The sequence below is a fragment of the Pelecanus crispus genome, chromosome 8 (assembly GCF_030463565.1).
Source record: "Pelecanus crispus isolate bPelCri1 chromosome 8, bPelCri1.pri, whole genome shotgun sequence".
Classification (NCBI taxonomy): domain Eukaryota; kingdom Metazoa; phylum Chordata; class Aves; order Pelecaniformes; family Pelecanidae; genus Pelecanus; species Pelecanus crispus.
Genome location: NC_134650.1, coordinates 10,915,795 through 10,943,591, shown reverse-complemented (window position 1 = coordinate 10,943,591; position 27,797 = coordinate 10,915,795). Strand labels below are relative to the sequence as shown.

The following is a 27,797-nucleotide window of genomic DNA, read 5'->3' as shown; positions in this document are numbered from 1 at the left end:
CGGGGGGGCTGTTAAAAAACAAGGAGCAGAGACAAGCTTGCAGCAATCAGGACTGAAATAAAGAGCTTGCACTAACCCTTTTTAGCAAAGAAGCTTTATTTTTCTTAATGAAGAGACAAAGTGAACATGTGGCATGTCTCTGCGATACACCTCATGCAATGGGAGAGGAGGTGGCAAATGGAAAGCCGACAGCGCCGAGCTGGCTGCGGCAACCTCTAACATCTGGAGGTAGCTTTAATGCAGAATGATGAAATCTCTTGTCAAGTTACAGGCCAAAGATGGCTGCTGTTTTGAGGAGAGAGCCCCAGCAGCAGGCTTTATCCATTTAGCACAGACTGCTGCTTTTGTTGCTAGGCTACAAGCGGGATGTACATTTATAAGCAAAAAAAAAAAAAAGTATCTTGTAGTGTTGCCATGATTTGCCTTTGCCAGTGTTCAATTTGGTTTTATGATTGCAGTAGGAAAAATCATAGTGTAGACAAAAATTTTTTTCCTTGTGATTTAAATAGATATTTACTGATAGAAGCTGCTTTGGGGAAGGAAAACTTGGCAAGTGGCTTTGTTAACATTTGGTGTAAGTACATTGCATCATACTTCTCCCACTCATCAGCTGTGCTGCTTCTTTCAAACTGTGGTAGCAAACATAGTGCAAATAGAGGAATACCATTGCTTAATGACCCCAGTAAGTCTGATATGTGCTCTTTTGCCATCATGCAAAAATGCTTTCTTCCCCTAAAAATCTATTAGTGCTTCTCATTTGAACTAATTGTATTGCCGTGATTGACATTGCTGGAGAACGCATTGTGTTCTTTTCTTTGCCAGAGCAATTAAAATACGGGTAGTAGCTGGGTTCCCCTTTCTGCTGTTGCGTTGCCAATGTGTTGTAGTTTTAAAGTAGAATAGGTCACCTTTTACTAATCACAGGGTAGTTAATTTCCTGTCTTTTCTCCTAAGCCAACATAGCAGCTGTTGTGGTGGGCATTGCTCATGGAAAAGAAAAATGTGAGTTTGTTCAGGCAAAGGAGTCCCAAAAAAGGCCAATGTGTTATCTGAGGAATAAAGAGGCCTAACAGGATCCCTGAGTATTTCTCTATCAAAGCAGCATGGGAAATGCTTCAAAAGAACTCAAGTCTGCAAAAACAAACAGGCGGCCATGGGCGCTTTGGTTTATAAACATGTCAGAGGAAGAAGAGAAGCTGTTCTTCTCCCCATTTTATAGCAGCAGGTACTTTTCTCAACCTCAAGATTTTCCCGCCTATGTCTCTCGTTTCCCAGACCAGGGCATTGACAGCTGGACATCAGGCTTTTAGGGGACTGCTTTGAAGAATGGAGACCTAGGGGCCTAAGTGTGTCGAATCTTTTTTTCTCTCTCCCAGTGAATCTGCACATGAAACGTTTTCGGCAGCACCTGGCTCTAGCTTTTGAATTATTCCTATTCTTTATGATTCTGGTAAGAAAGAGGTACTGCTGTTACCTTCTATTTTACTGGGTTTTCAGGGAAAAGCCTCACTATCATTTTTCAAAAAAGGAACTTTTAGTTGCCTCTAGGAGATTTTGTGAATCATGATCTGACCTGAGCATCTTTACAGCAGCTGAAGTCAGGGGTCTAAGGCCCAGTAAAGGACACGGTACAAGTTACATCTTTCTTTCAGCATTTGTGTTGGCTACGTTACTCACTCGCCCTGCTGTATGCGGGCTGGTTTGAATTCTCTTTTAAGCTAGAGTACCCATTGTGTCCCATGCTTTGTAACAGAGGGTTGCAGGTTGTAGTTTGGGAGTTGGGCACTAAGAAGTAAGATGTCGCAATGTTCATTATCACAATTATGTCTGCACTGCTTTTGGACTTAGACTTCTTTCTTCTCCCTCCCCCAGCTCAGTGTTTGCTGACTTTCTGAAATTGCATGCAAGAGAGGTGAAAGGCTGCTCTCATTAATAGAGTCCCCTTCTGCAGGGGAAGGTGCAGGAGGCTATAATCTGGACTCCAGCCCCCATAAAAGCAAAAGGCAACAGAAAATTCTGTATAGAGTGTGAAGCAGTACCCTATCTGGTACCCAGTCTAAGGACGTTTGCTGAAGGATCCTCACTCAAGAGAATTCAGGCGTTTGTATCTGTTGAGGAAAGCCTGCTTCTGGGGTAGTTCTCAGGCGAGTTTCTCTCACAAATATTCTCTCTGATGATATTGCTCTCCTGGCAACCTAAGCGGTCTGCGTCTCTCGAGGAGTGGCCATTTTGCCGTTAGGGATGCTTCTTGACTCGGAACAGCAACTGTAGCTTTAAAAATGTGTGCTTAGATCAGACATGGAGAGTTGGGCTCACAGTTACACCACCAAGAAATTTCTTTTTCTGTTGCTCTATTCCCAATTTTAGTTTAGATACTGGAAAAATTAATGACATACCTGGCAAAGTTTCTTAATTGTGGAGCAGATTTTTTTCAACACTTGGGTTAAAATACAAGGTGTCAGTAACATAAGAAAATATAATGGTTCCAAGGAAGGTAGCAAAGCTGCTTTTCATCATTCATGCACTGCTGTAAGAGTTTAAGTTGCCCAGAATTTCCCAGATCATGTGCCCATCTGGATTATCCAGTCATGCAACAGGGTTTAAAATAAATTATCAAATGTCTGGGTTGTTCAAAATTGAGTGGTATATTACTGCCTGAAATAAATTAAATAGTCATTGCTACTCTTTTGGCTATCACTTTGTTTTGAAAAGTGGTTATATGACCTTCAGTGTGGTGTTTAATACGTGAACTTTGAAAAGGAACAGCAGAGAGTTGAACTCCTGGCAACTCCTGAATCTGCATTTTGTAGAATTGCGGCAACTGCTGCTGTTAACCTTTAAACCTTGTTTAAAAATCTTTTACAATTGCTGGTTCTGTGGCAAATCTAAACGTAGCCTTTGTACTAAAACTGTTGATCAGACTTTGTACTGGTTTTTATGTAATTATTTTTTAAGAGAGGCAGCAGCAGGGAGATTTGGAGAGAGAGAGAGTGGTAGAGGAGAGGCTGGCAGTGAAATTTGCTTTAAAGCACTTGGGAATCATGGTTTCACACAGCGGTGTCCTCTCTGTGATCTGCCATCTGTATCACCACATCTAATTGCCTCTGGTCTACAGAACCACATCTTTAGCTCAACTTTTGGTGCCAAGTACATGGCAAGCCATGGCCATTTCTTTAGTTTGACAGTTAGATATTTATGAAAAACTTTATGAACACACAATCACAGTTATGATTCTGAAAGTATGCCTTCGTACATAGGAAGAGCCATAGTGTGAAACGCATGAATAATCAAACCTCTGTGTCAGTGCTGGGAAGCTAAACAGTGCCAAAAAATGTTCCTGGTCATGGGAACGTGGTCACCCATATTGCTAACTTGCTGGAGCGCAGCGTGGAGAGGTTTTGCCCAGGACAGCTGATGCTCACCCAGACAATCCGGCAGCACCAGGGGGGATTTAGCTGCTGTTCTCCATGGGCAGTTTGGATACAGCTGCCCAAGTTTGGAAACTGCAAGGATTTAATGATACGAATGTGCCAGAGAGCATAGTCCATTCTTTATTACTGATTTAATTTACTCTAGTGCGGATTATTACCAGCTTCAGGGTTTGCAGATACAAGTGGTTCTACTAAATACATTTCTAATTGGTTTGTTGTTTGAAACGCCAAAAATACGTATTATTTCCTTCCTTACTGCCTACTTTCCATGATAGATGTTAACTGTTTGACGGCATTGTGATGTTGTCTTTTATCCTTTCCAGTACTGCTGATCCTCCCTTGTGAATATGACCGCAAAGTGACTTTTCAGTGTGGATTATTACAGTAACTTTTGTATTTGCAAAATTAATGTTGTTTCCCAAATCCTCTGTTAATGGAGTTGTTTGAGGGAGAGAGTTGTTTCAAGATCAGATTGGGTAATTTTGCTCCTTACCTTTCCACCTTAAAATTTAAGGTGCTGTTGATTCAAAGTTTTGTCCTATTTCGCAGGTGGTCTCCCCTCTGTTGGTGCTTACTGAATAGCAACAGGTGTGGGAACAATAAATTGAGATGCTTATATATAGGCACTTAAGTGTTAGGTAGTTGTTGAAGTTTGCCTTCATTAGTTGACTGTAACAAAGCAAACATCTTTATCTTTGTTCTAGAGGATTTGTGCATTTACTTTCCAGTCCCTTTGCACGCTTTCTACTTATCTCAGGGTTCAGATGGATTTTTTTAAATTTAACCCAGATGTCCTTTATTTTTTGTTTACACAATTCTATTATGGATATATGGATAATGAGAACTTAAATCTTGGGCACACAATGTGTATGGAGAATTACATCACTGAAGGTAGTGGAGTTACACCCTTCACAAAGCATTGTAGTTAAAATAATAATAAAATCTTAAATAGTTGTATTACAGTGCTTTTGTTATTGAGCATTTGAATGGATAATGCAAACAGAAGCACCCCTCTAAAATTGTATGTGAAAATTAAGGTGACAGCTAGGTAAGTACTGTTGCAGCAACGTAAATTGAGGGTGTTGTACCTATTTTTTTGCAGTTTTACAGTCTCACTGTTTAAATAAAAAATAAAATTTAAAAAAAGCCATACAGTTTATGATGATGATGACTGCATGGCTGTTGGATAATATATTGATGAAACCATTTTTGTGCACAGTCACCATTTTTACTTTATAGTGGGGCATTTTGTTTTATAAGAGGATCCCTTCAATGTACATAGGCATTTTACTGGCATGTGTTTTTGCTTTATGGGATTTATTTCCCTTTTCAGCATTTGCTAATAGGGGCTGATAAGTCATGAGTAGGACCTTACAGTCTCTTTAAATCAAGAGGTGGGGCTTTTATTCTAAAAATATTTTGCTGGAAAACTTGCAAGTTTTCAAGACAGAAATTCACTGGTTCTCTTAGGCACCATTGTAACAGATCTGTGACTCAGAGTCATGGGACTGGCAAACTCAGCAACCTTTTTTACTTCACTGCAAGTTTTATGTGTGTCCAAATTGTATTATTCCAGTGTCTGAACTTTTTACACTCCCATGTGTGCATGATGACATCTGTTCCTTCTCTGTGGCCCTTGGTGGTCTGTCCCTGCCCACAGTCTTTATGATTTTTATTTTAAACTTATTTAGAACAGCATTGTTCCTACGTATATTCTTAAAGTGCAAGTCAATTATGTCAATCGCATCATTTAGAAGATGATGTTTTTGTATACTTAAATAGCTGTCACCTAAAGTTTTAATCCCTTTTTGCATGAGATCTAATCTTTTGCAGGGTGGACACCTGTCCTGTCCCCCCCCCCCCCCATCCTATGCAGGATTGGAGGCTATCTACTATCCTTTATCTTTATTATGGTTAGTAATATTAAAGTCCATGTTCTCTGTTGCTATCTTTCTGAACGGACACACTGATTTCAAGCATGGTCTTTTGTTGTAGCACGTGCCAAGTGTCCTCTGTTAATGTATGTGTGCCATTTTCCTGCTAGGTTGCTTTTTGCTGCTGCAGCACTACCCCTTTTTTTGGTGGATTTACAAGGAGAAAGAGAGACCAAAGCATGTGATGACATGCTTCTGCTAACTTAGTCTGGCTAGCACATGTAACAGCAGTGAGAAAGGCATCGAAACAGGAGTTTTACCTTGTGCTGGCAGCCAGAGTGGTTGTGTGTTGTCTTTGGGGTGCTTTTACTCTGCTAGCATGTGTTATGGCCACCCTGGCTACTCTCTTACCCTTACTACTCAGATCATGTTAGCTCTTGCTACCATCATACTTTTTTTTTGCTGTGTAGGCACACAAGGACTGGGAGTTTTTCCAGTTTATAGCAAGCTAGGTCTCTCTTGCACCCATTTTCTTGGTCTATAATGTAGACTTTCAGTCTGTTGACTCTGGCAAGCCATTTAAAACATTTTAAATTATCTATGCTTTATGTTTCTTGTCCGTTGTCTTCCCTGCAGATTTAAGGCTAGGCTTCAAGATTTGCATTGCATCTGGCTCCTCACATATCTGCAGATCCTGAACTTGAGCCAAATGGTAGCCCAAGGTGGTCACTGGTTAGTCTGTTGAAGGAGCGTGGGAGTGCAGACCTTTTGTGTTCCCAGACCTACTGTGCCAGTTCGACATACTAATCCAGGAGACTGAGCTGGCCTCTCTTTCCTTTCTGCTGCATTAGTTTTCTGCTAGGGTAGTAAGTTATATCAGCACATGGGGCTCAAGGAGCATCACAGCGGACACAGAGTAGATCAAGTGGGGAGCGGATAAAGGTAGGATGTGAAAATGGTAAGTCCTATTTTCTGTAGATCCACCTTCGCTGGGGTAGGCTAAATGAAATGGAGTGAAATGATCCTGAATTGAACCATGAACCATCTGCAGTGAAGGCAGATTCTTATTGTTTAGACTTCTTATTTCTAAAGGACTTGTTTTTATGGACAGAGGTATCATAAGTATTGTAACAATTCACAGACAACCCAGTAGTATATATGCTAATCAGAGTGAAAAGAAAGAAAAGAGCTTCTACTTATCGACTGCTTTATTAAGCATTCATTAGACAGCTTTAAACAGATAAACATAAGCTATCCTAAGCAGTTTTTAATCTTTCTTAATGAAACTGATAATTTAATTATAAAAATATTTAAACTTGGACTTTCCTACTAATATACCGATAGGGAAGCATTCATAGAACAACTTAGCAGCCCTAATGTACAGATTTTTTTTTTTTTTTAGTGGAAAAGAATTTTTGAATAAATGCGTTCACCCTGCTTTCATAGGGTACTGCTCTGCAAAACCAGCAGTTACCATTTTAGCCCAGAAGGTGGTCTGGTTTTTCACAATATATGAGTGTTCACAGGAGGGTGTCTTTAATGGTATAGTACTAAGAAAGTGAAAAGAAACCTAAGGAGCATCTGCTATTCAGATGCTCTGCATGAGAACTCTGTTCTCCAAATCTGTCCTGAATCTTTTTCCATTTCCATGATCTGTGTTTGTTCTGCAGCATGCCTGATGAGAAGTGTATCACATTAAAATAATCCTCCTAATCCACAGGTGTCTCTGCATTGTGGTGGTTTAAACTGTTTCATAATTGTGGAAGTACTTAGAGCAAACAGGAACGTGGAATAGAAAGACGAGAATATTCAGCTGGAAGTGAAAGATTAATTCTCTGCTTCTTACCCAGTGCCTTTCCATCTCTCCACGTTACTTTTGTGAAATAATAACTTGTGTCTTGCCATATCAGCAGTAATTAGAGCACAGGTCAGGAGGTCTAGGTTCTGCTGTCATTTGCGACTTGACCTGTGGTTTTGAGCCAAGTTATGTTATTTAATTGTCTCTTTCTTTTACCTGCATGTGGGGAGAAGGATGCTCCTTAACAGTGCTGAAACGCTGGTAACACCTCTAAATGTCTTTGGAATAAGCTGCAAAAAGACAGTGTTAGATTTGTCTGGTCTAATGTCAGTTATTTATAATTCTGATACAAATGCCTTCATGCTTAATTGGTTTAGTGGTGGACTTGATAGTGTTAATGGTTGGACTGGATGATCTTAAAGGTCTTTTCCAACCTAAACGATTCTATGATTCTATGTTTCAAGGTTAGCTTAGTAGATGATATATTGCTATGGAACCTTATTTTCTTGAAGTTTGTAAGAGTTACTGTTTCACTGTAGGGAAATCCTGTCTCAGCATATAGTAAAGACCTTAATAAAAGCTGCCATACAATAATGAACTTAACAGTGAAGGAAATGGGAGTGGAAGGAGGAGGAAAAGATTAGTCTCCCCTACTGTAGCACGTATATTAGCCTTCTAGTATCCTGGGAAGCTTTAGGACCTTCCCTAACTTGGTGGTGAAACTTCAAGATATGAGGGTAGTTGAATCACAATTATATTTACTTTAAGTTGGAGCAGCAATGCTGATGCTCCTTGTATACTTGCTTTATGCTTACTTATTTAATGACTGCAAATTTTAATACATGAACAGGCCTTTGGAACAATATATTTTTCTTGAGGTCTCTTGTACCAAAGAAAAACTGAAGGCCACTAGGGAAAAATGACGTAGTGAAAGAGCAAGAAAGTGTATTCAGTAGGTCGGATCTAATAATGTTAAATAAATTCATCAATGTTCATTTTAATCATTGAAACACATACTTGGCAACTATTTCTATGCAGTAGTGGATCACCTCTTTAACAGGTAAAACACAATAGACCAAATAGCTTTTAAATATTCATAACATTCACCAAATACAATCAGCATATTCTTCTGTTGCACCTCACAGTACATTTTAATGTATTAAACTAAAATTATGCAATAACTTACTGCATCAAATAGCTCATATTCCATGTAGGATACACCTGATGGGAAAGACGACACTGCACTACGGGAGTCTTCATCGTACCCAGGGGTTCAGAGCTGCTGGCTGGGGTCAGTGCCAAGTGAACAGAGCTTTTTAACTCTTGAGAAAGGGCTAAATCCAGCTCTGTGTGCTCAGTTCTCAGGTCGGTGCTGGTCATAAGAAGGTCTTACTTTTTGTTAGTAGAAACTGGCTTTATTTCATCATTTGTTCTGGTTTCACATATTAATACCTAAAGAGCACTGCATTGGATGGAGAGAGGTATAAGAAAACCCTGGCCTTGTGATTTCAGATGTTCCCATGTTTTTAACAGTACCATTTTCTGGAGATACTTCAATATATTTTCCTTTGTCCGAGCATTCAGAATGATTTATGCTTTTGTCGAATAGCTGGGGGGTGTTAATTATTGCAGTAAAAGCTGTGAGAGCTTGTACTGATTCGGGAGTCTTTGAAACAACCTTGCACATGATGACTTGGAGTGGAAACTGGGAAGTTTGAAACTTGTCTGGAAAGGATTAGTTGAGCATTTAAGTCCTTAATACAGTTTATCAGGAAAACACAAAAGCAATCCTACTGGTGTCCTACCTGCAGCCTGTGCTGTCAGTTCATGATTATCCAGAATTCAGCAATATCTGTAGAAACACAGCTTGGTTTTTACACAATTGCTACCTACACTGCAAAGGCAAACAGCTCTGTTTTGCCAGTACAGCTCGGAGTTTCTCCTGATGTCAGGAAAATTTAGAGAGCAGGACACAGATACTTGTGAGGTTATAATTTTTGTGTGTTTTCCAACCAAATTGATTTAGCTTGCGTAAAATTCAATAATGAAATCTGTTCTGTAGAATTAGAGATTATTTGCTCAAGGAAGAGCTTGAGTCTGGTGGAAAGCAGAGATCTTTCTTATTTGAGGCTTCTGTTTTTTCACTGTTCTATCAGAAATAATACAAGCTAAACATAAAAGTAATACATAAACGTCCTAAATGCTTTGTTTTGGTTTTTTCATTTGATGAAAACAAACTCCTTGGGTTTTAATAGAAAGTGATTATTTAACTTAAAAGAAACTTTCATTAGCAGTAAACGCACAAAAGGAAGGATGTTTTTATTGAGTGGCACCAAATCAGGATTTTCTAATACATTTTTAACGAACTTATTTAGTAATACTAGCTGAGATATGACATTTTCATTGTTCAGCTGTTAATCATGCTGTGATTGTGAAGGACAACCCTTCGTTATTATTTATTTAATTCATTCTAGGTTCTCAAAAGTTTGGTGTACTAGCAGTAGGTTACTTTGCTTTCTTCGTTACCACACATGAGACTTTGCCTCGAATATTCAGCAGTGCTGAGTAGAATGTACTTGCCAAATCCTCTTTAAACATTGTTTATCTTCATGTATAATGCAGTTATTCTGCATTTTTGCAACCTTATCTTTACAGCTTTACAGTCGTGTCTGGTGCTCTAGTGCCATCTTGCCTGTGCATACACAGTTTCTATTGACTTCATGAGCACATGTAACATTGGGAAGAATTTGAGCAATCTGAACATCATCGGCAGTTCTTCTTGCCAGATCATGTATCCGAAAATCAAATACTTCCCGTAATGTTTGTACGGTACACCATAAGATAGTATGTGGCCACTAGGTTTTCATTGTCATTAAATCACAGTAATAACCACAGAAGTCCTAAATAAAAGTCATGCTTGTGCTATTACATAAGCATAAAAATGCTAAGTCTGGGTAAACGCAGGGAAGACAGTCTTTTCCCTGAATAATTCCCACTCTGAGAGCAATTCTGACTGATAAGTGGTTCAAGGCAAAATAATTTTTACACAGTCCTCATCTGCTTAAAAAGTTGATTTCATGGTTCCTGTGAGAGATGTTACAAAGATGTATAATCTCCTTCTTGTACAACTACGAGCTGATTTTAGCTCACTTTCAAGAACAGACTTTTGGGGGTTTGGGTGGTGTTTTGCGGGTTTTTTTGCTAGAAATGCTGCTCTGTAGTGTCTTCTAAATATTGACTAGTTTCCTCCTCCTTCCTGTTGCTTTAAGTTGCCTATTTAGGGCTGGTTATGATAGACGGGGAGACTTAAGCCTTTATTTCTGTAGAAATTTACTTTCCCAAAGACTTTCAAGTTTTTCCACTTGAGGTAGAGGAGAAGGATCATAATTACATTTGAGAGGTGGGCAATAGCTTCTTCAAATTTCATGAATGGTCTCTCCTTTTTTCCCCATGAAGTTCACATTTTTTTATGATGGAGACACTTTACATGATTAGTTACTTTCTTTTTGTATTTTTTTTTCTGTTCTATATCATGTAAGTGTCATCAAATTGACCAGAATGTCTCACACAACTTCATAGTGTTCTTGAGTTAAGATGAAAATACTCTTCAGTGGCCACTTTCACCATGTGTATCAGTTGTTCTCATAATGATGATGGTTTTCCTATTAAAACAGATAAAGTGCTATGTGAGATCATCTGTATTTTTATAGGTCCAATTTACTTCAGCCATATTTGAATTACAAGCTTTATTTGGAGGATCGCTTTCTTTTTAACTGGCTATTAAATGTGTTGCAGAAATTTCTCCTAAGGAAGTTAAAGTTCCTATAGCTTGTGCTATGCAGGGACTGTACTTCTTTCATTAGATGTTGAAGTAAACTTAGTAATTCTGAAGTAATTTTTAATTTTCTGGGGTTTAGGCCCCATAAATGCACAGCTATGTTAGTTCACTGCCTTTCATTGTAGTTCTTTAACCAGCTTTGACATATCATTAGGAGATCTGGTCATGTGTTCATAATGTGGCAAATTGTTGCATTATATAATCTTTGTTTTGTTAAACATGGATTTAGAGAAACAACATTTATTAAAAGAAATTGTTGGGTTTGTGTTCCTAATTTTTGTTTTGTTTTGCTGTGCCAGTGAAGTTAACTGGATTTTATTAAATACTTCTTCTGTCACTGCACTTTATAGCAGCTCTTCAGGCATCCCTTGAAATATTTAATCTCTCCTTCCCTCCAAGATAATATTTTCAGCAAACACTAATTTATCATTCAAATAAAGCACACTTCTGATTAGTATATTGTTTAGCACAGCTATTTATTAATAAATTTCTATACTTTGCATCTGCCTCATCCTCAGATATTTGTACATGTATATGATGTTCCTCTACCTCATAATCAGCTACTCGTACTCTTACAGAGATGTAATGTATAAATGTTTTGGGGAAACAGGCACAGAAACATTTCTGTAGACATTTAACTAAGTTCTTACTTTTTTTACTTCTATCAATACCAACCTCATTAAAACCCATGATGATATCTGACATCATCTGCTTTCTGGATATATACTTGCCCCTTTAAACCTCAGTTCTGCAAGTTGTTTGTTCTTTGGGTTTTTTTTTTTTTACTCTAAGCATAACCAGTTTTCATCTTGCAGGTTGTAGATACATTATGAAATAAGTGGAATTCTGAATTGCAAATTTTCATGTTTTCCTCACAGAGTTTTTGAGGATGTCAGCGGATATACCATTAAATATTAATATCAAGGAACCCCGATGGGATCAAAGCACTTTTGTTGGACGAGCCAGTCACTTCTTTACCGTAACAGACCCCCGGAATATTTTGTTATCTGATGCCCAACTGGAAAATGCAAGAAAAATTGTGCATGATTACAGGTATGGCATTGATCACTTTTACTGCTGGCCCAAAAAAGTCCATGTCAATGATAAGTACATAGTTATATATTTAAAAGGAGATATTTAAAACACTCATTTTTTCTTATTTCAGAGCTTGAAACACTTTTTTTAAACAAATTCACTAATGAATGGGGTAATTATGTCTTCTGAGAACCCCTGTTAAGTATTCGGAAATACAGAAGTGTCTAATTCTGAAAATAGTTAATATGACAACAGAGTTTAAAACTTCCTCTTAAGTATTATATTGTTTGAAGCAAGTAGTTTCTTAAATACTTACAAAGTAAATTTGCAGTTTCATGCTAATGACTCCAGAGATTTAGCTTGATGTTCTAGCTCTAAAATCCAGTACAGGTTTGAGTAAATAGAAATTTGGTGCTGGATATATCAACTCAGCCAATATAACCACTGCTGGGAGTTTTGATTCTTTTTATTTCACCAGTCCATTTAAAAGCAGAAGATCTACAAGCTAATGATGAGGCTAGATTAACTTAGTATGAACGTCCCAGAACCCTCTGATGCCACATTTGTCACTGGATGTTGCAGCATTTTATAACAGTTGTGCTTTTTGCTGTTTTCTTGGTTTGTTTTTTAACTTGTCCCAAGGCAAGGCATTGTGGCACCTGGCTTGACAGAAGATGACTTGTGGAGAGCAAAATATATCTATGATTCAGCCTTTCACCCAGATACTGGTGAAAAGATGGTCTTGATTGGCCGAATGTCAGCTCAGGTACCCATGAACATGACTATCACAGGTTGTATGATGACCTTTTATAGGTAAGTGATGGCAATATAACACGTAAAACATTTGCCTACAAATTAGATAAGTGAAAATCAATGTTATTGTCAAAAGATCATTTTAGAACATTTATGATAAATATTTTAAAATGTAAAGTTTTGCTTCCTTTTCTCTTCTCTCTCTACATTCCCTCACACTGATTAATGGTTTCCTCTAGAAGTAGTTGTGAGATAAGCCCTTAGCCTCTCTCCTTCACCATCCCGCTTTTCCTCAAACTGGGAAAGTTCTATGTTCCAAAATCCCATCCTTGTAGGAGAGTTGTGTGGAGGACAAAGAGGAGGCAATACCTGGGAATTTCTAACCTTAGAGATCTGGCACGTAGGATGTTCTGTCTGCCAAGTGAGTACTCGGTATGCTTTGGTCCATTGATCATTGAGTTTCTGCAGCTCCTGTTTGATCCTTCCATTTCCTCAGTAGTTCTTGAATCACCAATACAGTGAAGTCCACAGCAGAAGTCAGTATCATCTGTTAGTAGACTCCATGTTAGAAACATTTTTGGGACACAATGCTTTGTTAGCAGGAACTGGTGGGAGGTTCAGGGGAAATAACAATAGTGGTTTTGGTGCTGAGATTTTACAGATTCTTGACTCACACTCCAGAAAGGCACGGACATTTTGAATTGTGCATGTACACGTGTGTTTAAAACACAGTCGAGAATATGAATAAAACCATCAGTACAGCTGCCCGTTCACTAGCACTGCTTCTTGTTAACTGCTTATTCTTTTGTGCATGTTCTGTTATTATCTATAATACCTGTAGCAGCTATAAACCTTTTATTTGCATTATTGGTAGAGTCACTTAGATTCAAAACTAGGTGGTTTATTAGCCTGGAAGACATGGGTTTCTTTGGACCAAACCCTCAGCAGTGCAAACAGGACTGTGTAGAAGTCCTTGGATGATGCAGTGTAGCATCCATCTTACTGCACGTCAGTGGAAGAAGCAAATTCCTTGTTGTACCTGTAAGGGCTCTTGGGTGTGCAGTAAGGCAATGTGAGCCATGCTTGAAGTTTATAGCAAGCCTTACATCCTCTACATAGCAGTAGCAAGGAAACGGGAAAAGATGAGTCAGGAAAAAGAGTTGCACATGCACAGAAAGAAAGGGGGAAGAACAGCAGTAGTGATGGGAAAAATCCAGCTAGTTTATCACTGTTACTTAGGCATCTCATTCAGATACTGGAAAGCAGAGGGAATAAGAATACACTTTCAAGTCTCCTGAATATTTCAATTTTTTTTGCAATTTAAAGAGATAACATATCTTCCCATTTCAGAACCAAAGCCTCATGATGGACACACACCTTCTACTCTAGCATCTCCGCTTTGCTTTCCTGCCTGTTACAGAATAATTGGTACAACTACTGCTTTTTCTTCAGCACTCTTAATTTCCATGTCAGCTGTCCAATGAGAACCACATTCCTGTTACAATTACTACCTGTGTTATTTAATAATTTAATGACGTATAAGCTTTAAAGTCCTATGAAAAGTTATTTTAATGGTCAAGAAATAGTTTTCAGTAGCAAATGTTATTTTTGGTGGCCTGACTGAAATTCTGGTGGAGCAGAATTTTCAGCGGTTTCTCCACTGGGGGCAGAGTTTGTGGTCTGAGTGCACAAAAAAACACTTTTCCCCTGGATACTCTCCTCGCCTCCAACTATTTGTGGATCAGGAACTTCCTGATCCAGAGGTCCTTAGTGGCTTTCTTTTTCATAAGTTTGTCCCATTGTTTAAGTACACTACTGGTTTGAAAGCAGAAGCATTCATACCTCCACAAGACAGCCCTGTACACTGTGAAACAAATTGACTGTTGCTTTTGTTAATTACCAGCATAAGCATTTGTAAAATTATTATATCTGCAGTTTAACAGGGACCACGTTAGCTTGTTACATGGGGACTCTGTGACAACCAGTGCTCACAAGTTAGCACCTTTTTGTCCTAAGGCATCTGCATACTGGCACTGACATCATTTATGAAGATTTCTTGGAGGGTTTGTTTTTTTTTTTTTTTTTTTTAATGACTGGTCATCTGGTTCATGCTGTACTGAACCAGATTAATTTCTGTGCTGTACCTGTACTTCTTAAAGATGCAGATACTTTCATGAAAATAATTTTTCATTTTGGAGTTGTGTCTTTTTATTTGATTCTACATGCAACTGAATGTTTTAATGTCACAGGGATTTATTAAAACAATGGCATCGTATTAGCTCTTTGAAGACTGAGAAGATAAACCCTGTCTCCTAAAATCCACCTCTCAGTCATTTATGGAGCTTCCTAAGAGAACTAGCAGACTGTAAAGGAATAATAACCCTAGAAAAGTGTTCTAGAAATTAAAGAGTTTCATATTTCTCCATGTGTTTTTCTTATAGATAGGTTTGCTATAATGCTTTTGTTATTACAACAAACCTTTGTCCCTAGTGAACCTTGCTATTTAATTACAATGCTTTTAAATTCTATTCTTAGAAGTAGCTTGTACTTTCATTATTAGGACACTATCTCATTGACTGTATTGTTTCATTCAGGTAAACAAGAACCTCTGCGTGATTACTGCCTGCACTTGCTTTTCTTGATTTGCTGTCATTTTTCTGTGCTGTTGATTCAGCTGTATTTTTATTAATAATAATTGTTTCTCTTTCCAAGAACGACACCAGCAGTGGTTTTTTGGCAGTGGATTAACCAGTCCTTCAATGCTATAGTGAATTACACGAACAGGAGCGGTGATGCCCCAATTACCGTCAGGTCAGACACTGAACCAGATACTTCTGATGTGTTTATGAATTGTTCTCTGATGTACTGGAACATGGTTGGGCTTTAAAGTTTGAGGTGATAGAGAGATAAGTTTTTTTCATCTATGCTTATTATTAATTTGATATGCACAGACAAGAAGTCTGAGAATGATGGCGGCGAGAACTCCATTTCTGCTATTAAAGATAAGCCTAAGCACCTTGATGATAAGCACTTAACAACGTAGGATTTAATAGGAGTCTGTGTTGCACTGCTCAGTTAACCATTTGAAAGTGCCTCATCAGTTTGGTGTTATACCAGGATATTTCTAAGTTGATATTTTGTGTGGACCTTCAGGTGTCTCTCTGTGTCATCTTCTCAGTGCCCTGCAGTACAGCACACACCACGCTGTGTGCTTATTTACAAAAAGAGAACCCTTCAAGGAACTGCTCTGCGCAGTACTAGTTTCTGCTTGAAGGTGAAGAGAGACTAAATAGATGCAGAAAGCTAGAAAACATGAATAGGAGACTGGAATTGCAGTACTTGACTTCCTGGGTTTGAGGCTGACTTGCTTACAGATGTCCAGGAGAAAGGCATATACAGGATATATACGAGGATATACAGACAGCTCTTAGATGGGAAGTATGTAAAGTATGTTTTAGGGCAGATTGTGTTGGATTTGGGTATACAGACAGCTCTTAGATGGGAAGTATGTAAAGTATGTTTTAGGGCAGATTGTGTTGGATTTGGGTGTCTGCAGCGTAGCTGGTCTGCATGTATGGATTTCAGTACAGTTGATTTTGATTACTATTGTAGACATGGCCTTAGAAGTCCAAACTGATTTTATTAGTTTAAGCAATTAGGAAATTAAATACAGAACTAAATCCTTCAAGGTGTTCATTGAGACACATGAGAAAATGCCAAACAGATAGCAATGCAGAACCAGCAGAACCTCATTCAATGTTAAAATGTTGTTTGCGTGTGATTTTTACTGGTAGTAAAAGTAGTGTTTAATTTAATGTCCTATTTGAATTTTCCATCTACATCTTATTGCAGTGTCACAGAAAGGTCTGCTTCTTAACTTTGGGGGGGGGCATAACTACATGTGTAAAATATAATTACTTTTAAAAGTGACATAAATGTAGTTGTTGTGCTTGTACAAATGCTTCTATTTTTGTTTTAGCCAGCTGGGAGCAGCCTATGTTTCTGCTACCACGGGTGCTGTCGCAACAGCTTTAGGACTTAATGCACTAACAAAGGTATTGCTGGTATTTTTTTCCATTCTTAACTAGACTTTAGTGTTCTATGAGATGATAATGGCTCATTTCTCCTCCTGTGTATCTGTGTCATGTTATGCACGGCTCCCAGTATCGAGTTGTAATGGTCGTTGGCAGCTCCCTTCTTTAGATCCCAACCTTATTTTTGCCCCATGTAGCTGGTTTTATATGTATTTCAAACAGCCTGTCCTCCTTATATGTATATCAAACAGCCTTGTGTTTTGTTAATACAAACTGTATCTAATAAGGTGCCTTTTTTGCAGTTTCTTCTTTACATGTCGAAGTATCTAATAGCATTTGAAAGTTAATTGGAGTGGATGTGTAATTACAACAATGTGGACTCATTATCCCATAAACTCTATAGATGTGTTTTTAAGGTGCAGTATCACTTCTGCAAATGTGGATGCCTGCTCTAGACTGGCTGAAGAACTTGTAAGGAGGTGCTGCTCTTAAAGGCAGAAAACTCAAATTCTTTAAACAAGTGCACAACACAATCAAGAAAAAAAGGTCCTTTACAAAAAAAACCAGCAAAAATCTCTTTTGTACCCCTCTGTTTATGCTTTGAGGTACTGGGGGGTGGTATAGCATTCACAAGTCATTTGAGAGACTATTCTAAGTAGAGTAATTCAGATTATACAAGACATTGACTGGATGAATAGCTTCCATCTGCAAAGCAGCTGATATGGATGTTGCTGGCTGTGACCTTGCCAGCAGAGACAGGGAAGTTAAGGTCTATTCAGTGTTGCCGTTGGGCTGACAGGCATGCTCAGAAGCTGACATTTCTCTGCAGTGATGCCACTAAATTAAGATTGGTTTTGCCAGTCTCCTGCCACTGCTTGGTCTGAGAGAAGTATTTATGACTTATGTCTTGTTTGTTTGTTGTTTCACCTCTGTGCCACCAGTGAGTTTTCACTGAATTTTAATTTAAAGGAAATAAGTCTGGTCTATCATTAGCACATGAAGCATTTTAATATGACCTTTGGGAAAGAAAATTATGATGTAATTATTTTTCTTTTTTTTTTCCTTTTCTTTTTTTCTTTCTTCCCTGTGTTTTTTACAGCATGTCTCGCCTCTTATAGGGCGGTTTGTTCCTTTTGCTGCTGTTGCTGCTGCTAACTGCATTAATATTCCACTAATGAGACAAAGGTAGGAAAAAGAACAAAGATCACTTACTCTAGAAGAAAGGATGTTACTGAGTTTTTAGATCAGCAAGTTACTAAATAAAGCAAAGTTATATATCTTTAGCTTCTTTCAGAACCTTGCGAAAACCTCATGCATGATCTTGTTTTGATTGATTGATTGGGACAGGTATAAAAGAGAACATCCTCATTCTCTTCAGATAAATATCCATAGAGTTCTTCAGTCTTGGATCTCAGAAACCAAGGACCAGTCCTTCAAAACTTGATCACATGGACCCTTTAAATACCAACTCCACTTTGGAAAAAGGCAGTCATTTTGGTGCAAAATGGTGCTTCAAATCTCACATGCAGAAGTCAGTCAGGCTCTGCAGTTCTGTTTAATTATATGAGATTACAAAAGCATGCACTTTCTCTGAAACAAAATTTCCTGTGTATTCTGATTTGACTAGGCCTAAGAATAGAAGTGGGGAAAAATAAATGAAAAGCATCCTCTTATAAACACAAGGTTATGGGCAGAAAAGGGCATATTTAAACTTTGTATTTACAATGAAATTCAATCCATGGTAGTATTTTATCTCTTATAAAAGATGAGGAGAAGAATAAAGGCAGTCTTCAGTGTATCTGCCCTTCTGTCTGCTTCTCACTCCCTTAGAAGTTCTCCCCAAAATAGTTTGACACCTAACCCTGCACTTGAGCAAAAGACCTAACAGAGAATAATACAGTTACAGAAATGTAGTTTGTTTTGTGCATCCTTTTATACTTTCAGATATGTTCTTAGTGGTTAAAATGAAAACTCAGACTAGAATGCCAGAGGGGAATTTTCACGAAGACTTCTGTTTTAGTTCAGTGAAACTAATCTTCCTGTATTCCCCGTGTTGCCTGCTGGAAAGGACAGACTACTTCCAAAGCAATCCAGAAAATTCCACTTTTCTGAATTGCTTTTTGAAGGAACCTCTCCCTTCTGTGGACTACAGAAATAACACATCTCCTTTCTTCCCCCTTGGAATGCATGTGACCAGACGCAAGCAGCAGATTGCTGTTACAAATACTCAGTTGTTTATTTTTCAGTATATTTTTCCCCAGATCTTTCTCTGCCTTTTGAAGTCTTTGTGCCAAAGAGTGTTATAAACAGGCTAACTTGGAAAATAAAATAAAACCCATAACTGTTAAAATTGACAATTTTAAGGGGACAAAGATAAGGTGACAAAAAAGGTGAATAAATGCATGTCAGTCAATGCTTTGTTTTTACCCCTTATTCAACAGGGAACTCAAGTTTGGAATCCCCATCACAGATGAGAATGGAAACAGACTGGGTGAATCAACAAAAGCAGCTCAGCAGGCAATTACCCAGGTGGTTGTATCAAGGATTCTTATGGCTGCTCCTGGCATGGGTAAGAATAACTGCATTCACGTGCAGTTCCTGATTATCAGTTCCTAATATGAAAGAAAGCTTAAATTCTATCTAAGTGATTTTTCTGAGAGGCCAAATTATCTTACAGTTATGCAGGCAGTATTTACATTTCTGTTAAGAAGTTCCACAAAGAAATGTACATGTCTTATGGTGAAGAAGCTCCTGGGGTGCTATTGCTGAACAGATACAGATAGCAAAGGAACGGTAGCAAATTCTGCTTGAGTGGAATTAGTTTAGTAAAGAGTAGGTGCTTTCACCAGTGCCAAGTTACTGAGCTCAGGTTTAGTCACGTGTGAAATTAGAAGTTTTGCTTATGGGGAGAATTTACCTCTGTAAATACCAATCCAGTATCTTGAATTGGCAATGTGAAATGAAAGCTCAGTTAATAACAAAAGGCTGTGAAAATTCTATTAAGGTATTAGTTCATCTTAACAGAAAATGAAAACCAAGTGCCTTTTTCTCCAAGGTTAATGCTTTTTCCCCCCCTCCCCTCATTTGCAGCGATTCCTCCCTTCATAATGAATACACTGGAAAAGAGAGCCTTTTTAAAGGTTAGTCTTAGATAATCTACATACTTGTATTTCATATCTTAAATTAATATTTTCACGAATTTAAAATACTTTCTGAGTCTTCATATTTGCCTTTCAAACATGCCTCCACTCTGGGAGGATGTCACTGTAGAACTTGCTTTACAGCTGTTGCTTTCTTTATGCCTTTCTTAGAGATAGCTTGGTTCTTTTTATCACAGTGTAAAATAACATTAAGAAAATAAGAACTTTTGTGTTATTTTTATAGTTGTTCTTAAAATGCAGAGTTCCTCCTAGTAAATAAACCTTCCTTGTACCAAGACTTGGAATACAGTTTATCAGAAAAAAAATTAAAATTTTATAATGCTTTTTTCTCAGGATATCAATAAGGAGGCTTTGCTTAGCTGCTGTAGTAGCAATTTAACATTGGAAACAACAATAATGATAAAAATCTCTTTTAAAAATGACCCTTTAGAATTTACTGGATGAGCAAGGCATGGAAGGGGCATGTTTCATCAAAGATTACGTATTTCCTATATTGTGTTTATGCTAATGTAGTGTGAAGTCAAACATCTGGTGTAAGTAAATATATAAACTAAATCAACATTATGCACTGTGTGTGCCTGAAAGGTTAAAGAGCAATAATTAATTTAATTATGGGGTTGTCTAACACAACAGAAATAACATTCAGATGAGGAACTCTATAGTTCTTGACCAGTAAAGGGTGTTTCGTCCTCACCAGCTGATATCACTGATTTACTTACTTGCATAGCTCCAGGCAAAGCCTCTGCCTGTGAAACCCACCCAACAAGCTGGGAACAATAGTCTCCTTCCTGTTAGAAAAAGTTAGGAAAAGAAAGTGTAGTCTGAGTTTCCAGACCTTCCCTTGGAAAAGTGGTTTGGGTGGGGACTGGGAGGACAAGCAGGGGAAGTTACCTGGGTTTGTTTGTCTAAGATAAAGCTTTCTAAAATATTTAAATTATATTTCTTATTGTTTCTGCCCTTCATTTTTCTTCTGCAGAGTTAGATTACCCAGTTACATACACCATTTGAAAGTGCTTCTGTATATGTAAATGAGGCATTGGGAAGAGGTCCCAAGTGTTGTCCAATTTTAAAAACTCTTTTTCCTGAAGCACTCTGCTTTTTTCCCCCACCTTGTTAACAGAAAACACTACTGCTTAGAATGTAAAAACAGGAAACGCGGCATTTGAGTTTTAGAGTGAAAGTCAGCGTGTGCTGCTTATATCTCCTGAAAGAAGTGACCCTGCAGTGCATCCAAATACACTATTTGTCTGCAGTATAAAGAGCCCTATACCGATTTGGCTAATTCTTAATTGCTCATTTCTTTTGACCCATACCCTGTTTGCAGAGTAGCTTTAAGCAGCTTGTGATACTGTTGTTATGTTCTTGAGAACGTATTACCTGGAACACTAACACCACTGTTTAAAAAAAAAAAAAAAAATAAATCTAGAACAAAGATTATTTTATATGTATTTGACATGGGAGAAATGTCACAAATGCTATCAACTTAACTGGCAAATACATGACATTTGTGAAGAAGTTGCAACAATTCTCAGAGTTTGGAGACAAATATCTATTGTTTTTGTGTGGTATAATCAATATAAGGGTGTTGTGAATTTTTCAGATCAGCAAAAATGAGCGATTTCTTCAGTGACTACTCAGTGGTCTTTGCTACCTTCATGACCGTTTATGCTCACCTGTTCCTCCCCCTCAGCCTCAAAGACTGTGAGTTCAGGTGAAACACTGCTCTGCAGGTAGTCAGTGGTAACACATTGTAGAGATTAGTATTAAAACCATTAAGGAATGGGCTGCATTTTTAACAAGCAGCTTCTGCATGTTCTCTTGAGGTTTCAGAAGCACCATCCCATTTGCAGTACTCCAACACCATCCACACGATGCTTTACTAACTCATTTTCCTTAGCCTTTGCTTTGTACACCATCACTCTTGAAAATAACTCTTGTATGCTTGCCAAAGCCTATTAAGCAACACACAAGGCCAGAAAATTGTCAAATGGTGTGAAATGCTGAGGAAAATAGACTGATGTTCTGCAGTAAGACGGAGAGAAGGAAATGCTTCTGGAATGCTGGTCTCAGTGATAGCAGGCTATCATCCTCTGATGTTCGAAATAAGATGTAGGTTATATAGCACTGTTCATCCCCCATATTCTGACATTGTTTTGCACAAGGACATTTTGGTAGTAACATTAGTATGAATTAACAATATTCCCAAAAGTTATTGCTAGAAAATGACTCAAGAATGTTTTTAGAACACAAGTGCATACTTACTGCTTGAAAAAGAATCTAATTATTTCTTGACTTGGAAAAAAAAAAATTATATATATGTGCTTTTGCTGTAGGTTTCAGTAGTGGCTTTGGCTGCCTTTTATGCAATTACGCAGTGTAGTAGTTCTTGATTAGGCTGTATAATGTCTCTGTTCATTATCCCTACTGGCATACACTTGACTAGCTCCGTGCAGAACCAAGTTATTTTATCTGCTGCAGCTGGAAGATCCATAAACAACCTTGCTCTGCGGCACAGCGTTTATTGATTTGTTTTAGTTACAGGTAACCTTTCTCCTAAGGAAATAAATTGGTTTTTTCCAGAGAAACTTCTGAAAATTCGAATCAACACTGAAGTTTTAATTTGTATTACTACTCTTACAGCTGCAGCTACTGTGTCTCTCCTGTTCTGCATACTGTATCAACATTTGATTCCAGAAACTTCCACATATATCCTTAAAACAAGCTCCTTAGGGTCTCTTAGTCTGCAAGTAAAATATGCATTCAAAACTGTTACAAAACTAGAACAGAGAGGTTTGGGTTTGTTTTTTTTTTTTAAGCATTGTTCTTGAGTGTCTAATGCCTTAGAGTCCTCCATGCATTCCTAATTTAACTGTCATTTCATTTATTCATTTTTTTTGAGAACAGGCATACCTAGCCCGGGAAAGCTGACAGATTTTGAGATACAACAATGAAAGGAAGCAGTTAGAAAAAAGCTGAGTCTCCTTATGGCTTTTGTTGGCTTAATTATGATTTCTCCATTTTCTGTTTGCACTAACCACTAAAGATGCCATAAAAACATCTGGAAATTACATCCTAATTCATTGGGAACTGCCTTCTTCCAGAATTAAATTATAGTTCTCTAACACAGTAAATTCTCCTGCAGTCTTGTACTTCTCCGTTTTATCTCTTTATAGGGAAGTACAGCCTGCATTTGAGTTTTGCTTTATTGTTTTACATTGTTCCCTGGGCAACTCCAATTCTTAATATTGACCTCCCAGTGTTAGAGTTTTACCTCACCATCTTTCTTGATTAGTGCAGCCTGGTAATATTCTTGAAAAATAAAGTCTGTAACTCAGGTCAAGTACCTTGGCAAAAAATGTTCTACCGCATGAAATGTTGCTTATATTGTCTATACTCGTAGACCCCACCCCCCCCTCAGATTAATGACCAACTCTAATAAAGGCATGAAACCATCTATTACTCTCATGACACCCTCCAACAGTTTTTTCAGTTAGAAAAGCCCCAAATGATCTTACGTTATGTATCTCAGGTCCCACACTCATACTGCAATGCATAGCATCCCTCTCCTTTAATCCTCCTCAGAGGCTGAAGTCATTTGCAGTACAGAATTTGACTTGTGTTCCCAAATATGTGTAATATTTACCAATGCCACAGTCCTACACCCCTTCTGCTGTCAGTCACACCATCTCTTGTCATGAATTCTCCCAATGTATAAAATGTAAAGCATTTTGAGTGAATTTATCTCAGCTGAGAGTCAAATGAAGGTGTGTTTAGTGGAATGCCATAATAGTGGAGCACTGCTGCATTCACTCTTTATCCTTCTTGCTATTGCTGTCCTTTTCCATTTGTTATCTGTTGTTGCAGGTTATTGCTGAATTGCACAGTTCTTCCTGCACTCATTTCTGGATTACAGATTGACCCCAGGAAAAAAAAAAAAAGAAAAAGAAGCAATCTTCTACATCATTTCTTCTCCCTCAGGCTCTGGAGAAAGTTTAATCTACACAGGCTTGTTTTCCATGCCTCTTACGCTGCTGTGACCTTCCTTAGCACCAAGCTTTGTCCTACTGAGCTTTCTAATTTTTTTTTCTGCTTTCAAATAGTGCCCATCTTTTGTTGACCAGTTTCCCCTCTAACTTCTACATCTTGAGAACTGCTTCTTGCAGAAAAAAAAAATCTTTGTTGAAAATATGATCTACTGTAATGTGTGATTTTTAACTCATTAGCTGTTTTGCTTTAGAATCAACTTCCTGTTATCATAGCAGTTGTGTATGTCCTACTTACTGGAGACAACTGATTATATTATAGCAGCAGTATCATTTAAACAGGTCTAGTTTTATTTCATTAGTAATTAATGTCAACTAAAATTCTAACATGGGGGGAGTGGATTCCTAAGTCATTTAAAGGCCTACAAGAAAACTATCCTATTTCTTGGCATATGTTCAAGTTCTGCAAAAGTTACAGTAATAAGGAATATGCTAAAAATGCATCCATAGGTTGTGCGTTGCTTTCTCAGCCTTGTTTCCCCCAATTCTTCTACCCTTTTTCCCGTTAATAAAAGGTGCTCTTGCAGAACTAGAGTCTACCAGACTGCTACAGGGGCAAGTTCCAACACATCAAAGCAAATTATAAGACAAGAGAAAGGGCTAAGAGCAGCAGACTTACATTTTTCCTTGACACCTCCCTTACCTATGGTTGGTGGCTGCAGTTGCTGTTGCTCACAAAGTAAATCTCCACTTGTAAGTTAAAACCATTTATGTCACTTGAAGAGACAGGAGCTGTAATGAGACCTAGCTCTTCTTAGGGATGCCTAGGCAAAATTCACTGTGCCCCTAGGAGGTGTGGCAGCACCTTGCACCTGCAGCACTGCTCCAAACTTTGACTGTGGCACTAGCTACTGTGGGCTTGTGTGACTCAAAGAAATGGCCCACATACTCAGGATCAGGTCATAAGTAAAACAGTCAACCACCTATTGTAGTTTCTAAGGGACGCTTGCTCAGGATAACAGCATACATTGATATCACTGGGAATTTTTTTATTACTTTTCAAAGGGATTGGGCTCTCAAACTGGAGCTCAGCTTTCAGGTTTGCTGGTCACTGTTTTGCTTTCATTTACGTCCAAGAGTCTTTTAGGTGCAATCTGTCTCTTACAAGAATTCCAGGAAGGTGGGAAGAGAGAGGAGAAAAGATGCCGTACTCACTGTGTGTGGTTTATTTTTAACAGAGATTTCCATGGATGAGTGCTCCCATTCAAGTTGGACTAGTCGGATTCTGGTAAGTGATTTCTTTGGGTTGTGTCTGCTATTTTAAGAGATACTTGTAGGTTTTTTGGAGGAAGTGGCAATATTTGCACTTTGTTTAAAGAAGAAAAAACTTGAGAGAGTTAATGAGGCCACAGAGTTATTTCACTTCCACATCTGTAACTGATAATATCATATTTTAAAAAAAAAAAACAAAAAGCTGTTAGTAATGAAGAAGCTGCCAAGAACAGCCGAGGGAGGGAGAAAGAAAGAGTGGCAAAGGCATGTAGCAGCCTGATTAGAAAACATGCTTTTGGCTGCTACCTCCATAAACAATAATTGGAATCTAATCCTGTAGGTTGATGAATTCTTGAAACATTTGGTTAACGGAGAGTTTCATTTGCTGTTGTCTAGCATTTTATATTGTCATGTACACCAATGCAAAACACTGAAATGACATAAAATGATAGTTTTATACACATTTGTAAGCATGGTATTGACGCATTTAGTACTACATAGTAGGTAAATGATTTCATAAGGTATAATGCAGTGAGAAATAAAGATTACATAGCACTTCACAGAACTTCACCTCACTGTATGAAAAAAAAAAAAGCCACTTTCTGCCTAGAAGGCAATACCTAAGGGTTTTGAATTTTCTTTCAGCACCCTAAATATCGTAAACCCATTTTTGTCTCCTCTAGTCTTGTGTTTGCAACACCCCTGTGTTGTGCACTGTTTCCTCAGAAAAGGTACGTATTCCTATTACATTATTCTTACTTTAATGTTATACTCCCAGATGCATGCAAGGTACTGCAAAAAGACAGAAACAAGTGGTCATTGCCTCCTAGAGCATACAGTCTTAATTCCCATATAACAAGTGTGATAAACATGAGAATATTCAGAAAAGTAATAATTATGTTACTCATGAGTAATATATAATAGTTGAATTGGGCTCCTTTGTTTACAAACTCCTAGCAGCTTGAGATGCAGCTACGTAGGGATAGCAAACAACAGGTTTGTGTGAGGAGTTTAACCATGCTATTTCATGCTGAGAAGTTTGAGCTTGATAATACAGAGTTAGGAATCACTGGAATGATTCATAAAAAAAGGCTAATGTGGTCCAAACAACATATTCATGTCCAGTAAGGTTATGGCTTCATTAAATACAGTCAGAGCCCAGTTCATTTTCAGCTGGAAACACCTCTGGTTATACAGAACAGCACTTGACTATATGTGCTTATTTGTCATTTAATTAGTATATTCCAGAAGGAATTCTTCATCAATACACAAATAGCTCAGTACTGAAAACTGCCTTAGAAACAATATTCATTATAGCTGAAATAATAATGAAACCTGGATGGGTTACCTACAAATAAAGCTAGCTCAACTGGCAGTATGTAGTTTGAACAGGGTCTTAAATTCAACTAAGCTGTCCCTCTCATATTATTAGTGGTTATCTAAACTTGACAAGCAGCCAAATGTAGCTTAAACAATGCAAGCTGGAGCTGAATCTGTTAAAATACTGAGCAACTAAAGTAGTTTTTGACTTCCAGAAAACAGTACCTAATTCTCATCCAATGCAATTGGTTGAGTACAGCAAAGCAGTCTGACACCATCTGTTTCCCTGCCTGGCACAGAACAGAGAATTGTGGTAAATAAGTGTCACTAGGCTACCTGAAGATGACTTTACAAACTAGCATAGCAAGTGTGGTACAGTTCTTGATTTTAACCAGGGCTCTCCATTTCATATGAAGACTAGACGTTAAACTGTATTTAAGAAGTTGCAGCTGCTTAAATGACCTGGCAGCTTAATTCACTTTATTGTGAGATGGTTCTTGTAAAAATAAACCTTTTATTCAACTGAATAAAATCAGGCAGTAGGTTAAATAGGCAAATACATTATATTTAATAAAAACACCTTTAGGAAGGTAAGTTTCTATTGCCAGCAAACAACCTCAAGCCACTAAGTAGATTCCTGTCCTCATGGTAGTAGCAACAGCCATTTCTTGACTCTGTATACTATCTTATTGCCTTTTAAGCAGGGATTGATTTGCCCCTGGTCTGTGGGCATGATTCTTTCGTAAGTTAAAAAAAAAAAATCTGAAAACTCTTTTGACAGTCCAGGAAGTTTAACCAGATGCAATGTCCATCTTATTTCACATTCAAGTGCTTGTTATATATAACCATTTTACTGTTTCTTTTGCTTAGTTCTATGTCTGTAACACGCTTGGAGCCAGAATTGCAAGCCAAGATCCGAGAGAACAGCCCTGAACTAGAACGTGTATATTTTAATAAAGGATTATAATTCAAGGAAGGGAAAATATCTTTCAAGGACAACCTTGTGAACTTATTTTTGAATTATGTGCCAACATAGTTGAAGATGATAATTTTTCCTTTTGTTAAACAACTTTGATCATCCGCATTATTTTATATTTAAAGACTTTCCTCGTTGTAGTGTTTAAATTACAGAAGGTCATTTTGTCCACTTTGGTATCAATTAAAAGTCTAACCATACATATCCAAAAAATGTTTACATAAGCTCTCAAGCAGCTACAATAATAAACAAGCACACAAAGAAAAATAGATGCTATTATATTGGATTTGCCACCTGTTCCAGTAATAGCGGGGCAGGGATC

At 37.9% G+C, this 27,797-nt stretch overlaps 1 protein-coding gene across 1 annotated transcript; it reads left to right on the top strand.

The window, feature by feature from the left end:
- SFXN1 (sideroflexin 1) lies at positions 1-27,688 on the top strand. The gene is made up of 11 exons (XM_009486989.2): positions 1-228; positions 11,820-11,994; positions 12,619-12,789; positions 15,442-15,540; positions 16,709-16,784; positions 17,863-17,948; positions 19,205-19,332; positions 19,854-19,903; positions 25,146-25,195; positions 25,863-25,910; positions 27,370-27,688. Exons 1-11 carry the CDS (start codon positions 108-110, stop codon positions 27,464-27,466), a joined length of 1,101 nt encoding a protein of 366 aa, XP_009485264.2. The 5' UTR covers positions 1-107; the 3' UTR covers positions 27,467-27,688.
- The last annotated feature ends 109 nt before the right edge of the window (positions 27,689-27,797 follow it).